General features: G+C 21.9%; 1 protein-coding gene across 1 annotated transcript; it reads right to left on the bottom strand.

The window, feature by feature from the left end:
- Positions 1-1,343: 1,343 nt before the first annotated feature.
- Positions 1,344-6,891, bottom strand: LOC122858202 (guanine nucleotide-binding protein subunit gamma-e). Its single transcript, XM_044160941.1, has 3 exons — positions 6,759-6,891; positions 5,933-6,096; positions 1,344-1,648 (listed from the first exon to the last, which is right to left on the bottom strand). The coding sequence occupies exons 2-3, from the start codon at positions 6,043-6,045 to the stop codon at positions 1,543-1,545; spliced, it is 219 nt and encodes a 72-aa protein (XP_044016876.1). The 5' UTR covers positions 6,046-6,096; positions 6,759-6,891; the 3' UTR covers positions 1,344-1,542.
- Positions 6,892-7,211: the final 320 nt, after the last annotated feature.

Raw genomic sequence — 7,211 nt, 5'->3', positions numbered from 1 at the left:
TATTTTGATATTGAGATAAATTCCCATATACATATTTCTGGTATTTATTATTCTTATTATTTAACCAAATCGACTAAATCATTAATAATAAAAATCATTTAACAATAAAAGCAGCATTGTAGTAAAAAAAAATCAAGTAGAAAAAAAACAGGTGAATATTTTAGAGTAAAGAAAGTTTAAATATTTATGAAAATTAAATAGAAATGAAAATTATAAATTAAAATTTGACATATAAAAGACATTATTATGAATAATTTTTTTATAAGATAAGCTTTTAAATAAGACTAAATGATTTTTGACATTTTTTATTTTTGATGATTTTGTATAATTTCATTTTTTTTTTTTTTTCATTAATGTAGGTCATAATGGTTTATTAATGATAGTTAGTTAAAGTGGAAGAAAAAAATTGGTAAAAAGTATTTTTAATTATATTTATGTATTATTGTTTTTTATTTGATTTATTTGATTTATTTTTTTTTCTCTTTACAATGACAATAAGGAGTGTAATATATATAATAAAAGATTGTATATTGATTGATGACAAATGTATGAATTTTATTTTTATATTGATTACAATATTGACTGTAAAATGCAAATAAAGATATTACAATTACAATTTATCTTCAAGGTTTATTGGTTTATATTTTTTTTTATTTTTTCATGTATTTTAATTATGATAAGTATTGAGTACACATTCCACTTTACGTAATAAATTGAATATATTTTATTAATTATTTTAAATATGCATATGTCGATGAGAATATTTTATAGTGATACATTATAATTTAATTATGAAATTGCATTATTTTTTTTTTTTTTTATTGTTGATATTGGCTATGTATAGTGAATATTTTATTTTTCAAAATTATAGTAGAAATAATAATATCACTTTTTTTTTATATATTATATTTGGTTGAGGATGATAGTCGATTATGTATTTTTTTTTTTTAATTAATTCATAGCTTTGGTCATGTTTTGACTATAATAATATAATTAGAAAAAATTTATCTCATGTCAATATTCAACATCGAGATGGAAGAAACATTGCAATTTAATATTTTTGTTTTTTTTTTTAAATCTCAGTAAATATGAAAACATGTCAAGCCACACTCAGCATTTAATCTGATAAATAAAATTTTTTACTAAATATATTATTATTATATTTTTCCATTTGAAACAATAATAATTTTTTTTACATCAACATAAACATGTCGGATAAAATTTTATATTTAAAAGTAAATCCGAAATTTTTTTTGTTCATTTTTTTTCCCTCCCTTATTTATAATTTTTTTTTTTAGCTGAGAAATTTGTGACCCCATGAAATTAAGTACTCATTGTAGTCGCTTAATTATTTTTTTAATTTAAAAAAAATTTTTTTTTTCTTTTATATTTCAATATCCAAATATGCATGTTTCCATTTGCATCATCATGATTGTTCCCTCCGATAATCCTTGTTAAATTCATATTTTAAAAATTTTTTTTCAACTGTGATATTTGCTTACACCATTAATAAATACAGTCATTTATTTTTAATAATAATTTTTACATAATAATGCACTTTCCCTTTTCAGCCCAGGGATTATTTTTTTTATCTGGTGCATGAATTAGTGGATCAGTCTTCTCATTTTCTTCAACGTACTCGCGCATTCTGTAAATAAAAAATGAAATAAAAAATAATTAATAATTTTCTATTTAATTATATATTTACTTAAAAAAAAAAATATAAATATTTCAGTTACAAAATTTATTAATATTTAAATAAAATTATTTAACTTGAATTGGGGTTTTTATTTTAATAATATTTTTATGATCCTGCCAGATTATACCAATGAAATTAATACTTTTCAAAAGGTTTACCTAATCTGCACGTCATCTAGTTATTTACCAAACGAAAGTAAATAAAATTTAAATATATCAAAAATCTCTTTGACAAAATTCATCAAACTAATTAGTTTAAAATATTAATTAAAACAATTTTTTAATCCATTTTACTTGGAGAAAAAAAAAGTTGTTTGAAAAAAAAAAAAAGAATCTTAAATAATTTTTATTTTTTTCATTAATTTATCACAACATAAATAACAAAAAAATAATTATTTAAATATTACATATAATTTATGTATTAATTAAAAATAAATTTAGTTTAAAAAAAAAATAATTAAATAAAAATGAAAATTTAATTTTTTAAGTACAGAATAAATTTGTAATAAATTCACAGATATGTATACATATTAAAGGGGATCATATATAAAGTTATAATAGTATAACAAACAATAGATAACAGTACTTTGTTGTCCAGGTTTGCGTGAGTGTCTTGTTGACGTAAATGTCGATTCATTAGTCCCCCGGGTGAGTGAAATGTCCCGGTCACTGGCGCCACTGTCAGCCACGTTAATTAGCAAGCCTCTTTCAAACCCCTTTTATTCTCTTCAACCCCCATCAAACATACACTACTATTTTACCCTCCTTTTTCTTGTGCCTCACTTGTCCATCTACTAGCTCTTGTCTACATATATATACAGCTACTACTATATACACTATGTCGTATAATCCGCCCCAGTCCTGTTTAAATGTCTACGCTCTCTGATCTCACCAAAATTTACTGTTTCCGGATAAAACAAGATACGCCCAAACATTGCATATATATAAAATACAATGAATACTATATATATATAAACATTCGGAACAGTTTAATAAAATAAAAAATAAATACAAACAAATTGACAGTAAATAAAGATAAACATAAAAATAGTTTAAAAAAAAAAACGAAAAATGAAAAAAAAAAAAAGGTCAATGTAATTTATTTGATAGAAAAAAAATATATAGGTATATTTTTGAATTAATTTTTTTGTTTTTTGATATATTATCTATTTATTAATTTTATTATTATTAATTTATTATTATTAATGTTGAAAATAATGTATATATTAATTTTAAATATTTTTAAATAATTTTTAATTTTAATATAATTCATCTTAAATAAAAAATTTAAAAATTTATATTATCTTTCATTGCAGTAAATTTTCTATTATAATATTTTTGAGATTGCCACCGTTATATGAGTTGTTTTACAAGAGTTTAAAAACTTCAGTGAAAGGGAGCTCACAACTGCACTCAAGATTCGCGTTCAAGGAGATTGTAGAATGAGGCTTCCAAAGGAAAGGAGAACACACAACTAACAAAGGAAACAAACAGATAAATAAAAAAAATTTTCTTAAAAATAAATAATAATTATTATCAAAGAAATAAATATAGTTGTATATTTTTTTTATTATTTTTTTCTTTATTCTACTTTGTATATAGCAATTGTTTGTTATAGTCTATCATCAAAATAAATAAAAAAAAATAAAACAATTTACCAACAATTTTTTAAGCATAAATTTAATTGTTTAAAATTTTAATTTAAGAAATTAAAAAATTCACAATTAAGCTCAATTTCTCAAGGTATCTATACACATTAATTGCATTTATTTAAAAAATTATAAATATTAAAAAAGAAAGCTCGTATATAAGAGATGACATCGAGAGTTTATAATTTTCCCAGGAAATACTTGAATTTCTTATGTATATAGTATAATATTAACCAAGAATTTTACCTTAATAAGGAATTCAATCCCCTGAAAAACGTTCCGGCTTATTCTAAGCGCCTTTCACTCTAAAAACTCTCGTCGACCGCAAAACACTATCGTGTACAATTTTTTTATAAATCTCATCAAGCTTGTTCGCATAGTATAAATAAATAATAATAAAACGAATTTATTATAACATTGTTTTTTTTTTTCTTTTTTAATAAATATATTTTAAATATTTATTTGTATGTATATAAGATTTTAAAATAAGCATGAAATTGTTGGACAATGTGATGTCACAAAATAAATGAAAAAAAAATTCATGAAATTGTTTTTGTAATACATATTGTATCTATATATAATATATTTGAATATAATATCCCTGACTGAAAATAAAGCCAGCAGACTTTGTTCAAACAAAATGCTAAAAAATATATATATATTTATGAAAACTTTCAAGCTGGAACAACGAGAGATTGTGTCTAAGACCAGGAAGGGTCTTGAAGGATTTTCATTTAAAATTAAAAAACTAAAAAAAGAACATCTTATCTATCAAGGTTTTATATTTTATATATTAATTTATTTATCTTGTCTTTTTATTCATAATGAATATTTATAATAAATTAAATAAATTATGTTTATTTCAAAATTAAATTTTATATACAAAAAAAGAATCTTGTTATTTTTAAAGAAAAAATTTCCATCGATTTGAAATTCAAAGGTTGCAATTGACATGATGAAAAATAAAATACTTAAAAAAAAATTGTTGATAAATTGTTCGATGGTTATTTAGTACAAAACAAGCTACCAGATTTGGTTAAAGTTATTTGAATTTTTTTGAATTTTTTTTTTACAGTGAAAAAAAATGTATAAAAATATTTGTGATTATTGCATTATGGTTGAGTGTAAAACAAGAGATCTTGTGTATAGGGTATGAAGGTGATCCAAGGAGATCATGTTCTTGGGGAACGTGTAATATTGGACTCATAGCCTTGACTGTCAACGCAAATAATGGTCTCATTTTACAACAATCTATTTGCCATACAGGTAAATTTTATTTTCAAATTTTTATATATTGCATATACTTTTTATCTTGTATAAATAAATTTAAAAAAATATATATATTTATCTACAAGTTGTTTATTATTACCAAGAGTATAATAAATACTTTTTAAAACCAAAAAATAATAAACTATTTTCAAATATATTTGAAGTCAAGGCTTTTATATCTCATGGCTTTTGCCAATGACTATGTGGAATATTTTATTTTTTGCCCCAGGTGATTGTCTTTGACCTCTAAAATTTATACAACCACACCTTTCAACATTGATTTATATTATATTAATATATCATTTATTTAGATATATATATTATTTAAAAATTTAATTTTCATCTTGGCGCACTATTCATTATTTACATCACTTGAAAATACAAAAATTTACGCATGCGCGAAAATCGAAATATATTTCGATACAAACATAGCATCTATGTGAATTTACAAAAATATAATTATTACAAAAAATATATTTTTTAATTATACCAAATACAACTAAATTAAATTAACTTTTTTTTTTATTTTAATAATTATTATTTTAATTATTTAAAAATAAAACACGCAATATATAATTATTTTTAGTTGAAGATAATAGCGCTGTAGTCTACAGTAAATAAGGTGTGTACAGTATTTTTTTTTTTTTATCATTTACATGTATAAAAAAAATATTAAATACACTTGATATAATAATGCACATTATATTTTTTTTTTGTTTCTTTAAAACTCCCACTTTCACAGCTTTTATTGTATACATATGCCAAAGATTGACGTCTTCAAAAGCCGATACAATAATGATACTTTGTTCAATCAAATTTCAATAGAATTATCTTTCTCATTATTATCATATTGTTATATTATTTTTTTGTTTCACCTGTTCTATATTTAAACTCAACCATGTCAATATTTAAATACAATAATAATCAACAAAACACCTGTATACATAACAACAAATAAAAACTATTAACCGGTATAAATAAAAATAATAATAAGCCACTAATTTTTTAATAAATACAAAATTATTTATCAAAACAATCATAAAATTTATTCAAAATAATTCTTATGATTTTTTTTAAATCAACAACCGGCTTGTTTTTTTAATTTTACATAATCTTTTAGTCAATAATATCAACATTTACTCTTTTTTTTTATATTAAATAAAAAATGGATAAAAAAAGTTTCAAGTAAGTGGTGCCCATTGGGCAGACATGGCGCATATTACAAAAGAAAAAGAAAATAGTACTAATATTGAATTAAAATAATAAGATGATAATATATAAATTAAAATTAATAATTAATTAATAATTAAACTTACGCTGCAATGCTTTTTGATAAAGGCCATCGTTCCATGGTAGCTTGATACTTCATATTTTCAATTTGCTTTTTCAATGCGTCTTTATCCATGTTAGCAAGTACACTGGGATCCATGGTTACAAATACACCCCCCTGATACTAGTTTTAACGATAAAGCGCTTGCGCCTGTATAAATAAAATAATCAATAAATATATTTCTTGCTTAAATGTCTATGTACAAACACAACTGCATATGGCAAATATATGTTGGGGTGAAAAATGCATCAATGTGGTCCATTATTATATATACATGTAGGCTGTGTGATGAATGTATTTTTATTTTTTTTTTTTTACAATATATTTTTTACCGCGATAAGAGAATAACAAAAACAGAGGGTTGAAAATTAAAAAAAAAAAAAAAATTAATGAAATTAAGAGCAAGTCTTTTTCAATTCTCATTTGGGACAAAGACTTTTTCCATTGTTTTAAAATTTGAACCATAAATTTTTTTTTAAATACCCGGTAGTTTAAATAATGAATAAAAACTCACCCTTAATTTTTGTTTTTATGTTTTTTTTTTTTTTTTGCTTAACTATGAAATTTATATTTAAAAAAAGAAAAACGAAGATTTATTTTTATTTTTTGTTCTTTTTGTTTATCAGTGTGGTAAATTTATAAAATTAATAAGGTTTTATATTTTAATTTGATGTGTAATTGGCAATTACTTGAAATTAGTTCAAAGTGATTAACTTGAAACTGCAAACATGCATTGGTAATTTTTTTTTCTTTAATAATGACAAGTAATTGGTGTAATTATTTATTTTGTAAATGATAATTAAAGGCCTTACCTTTGAAGAAATTTTTCAAAAGATGATATTGGAAAATAGAAAAGCTAACGCACTGATACTGTTTGATGGAAAAAAAATAAAATATGTATGTATCAAATACGATACTATCTGGATCGGTGTTCAAATAAATTCTGAGGCCACTCAGTCTTTGACAGACTTCGCGATTCGTTTATAGAAGCCCATCAATGTTCGTAAATCCAATAAAGCACTCAATACGAATATGTTTTTTTTTTTTTTCTAGAAACTAACTGAAAAATAAAATTATTTCTTTTTTTACATTTTAAAACTTTTCAAGTTCAGTTAACGATATACGTTTAAATGTATTAAAAAAAGAAAAAAAAAATAACGCTCTTCTGATTTGTTTGACGATGCGTAATATATTTAGTTTGAAAAAGTTATAATCTTTTGGAAAATATATAAAATTATCCAATTAATATGATCCTATTTTTTATG

The sequence above is a fragment of the Aphidius gifuensis genome, linkage group LG5, assembly GCF_014905175.1.
Source record: "Aphidius gifuensis isolate YNYX2018 linkage group LG5, ASM1490517v1, whole genome shotgun sequence".
Lineage (NCBI taxonomy): Eukaryota > Metazoa > Arthropoda > Insecta > Hymenoptera > Braconidae > Aphidius > Aphidius gifuensis.
This window is presented reverse-complemented; position numbering and strand designations above follow the sequence as displayed.

Bases quoted from the DNA above. Each gene is read 5' to 3' on its own strand.
- LOC122858202 (XM_044160941.1), bottom strand. From the start codon at position 6,045: ATGGATCCCAGTGTACTTGCTAACATGGATAAAGACGCATTGAAAAAG. The intron at 1,649-5,932 runs GTAAGTTTAATT...TTTTATTTACAG, and splicing joins TTATCAAAAAGCATTGCAGC to AATGCGCGAGTACGTTGAAG.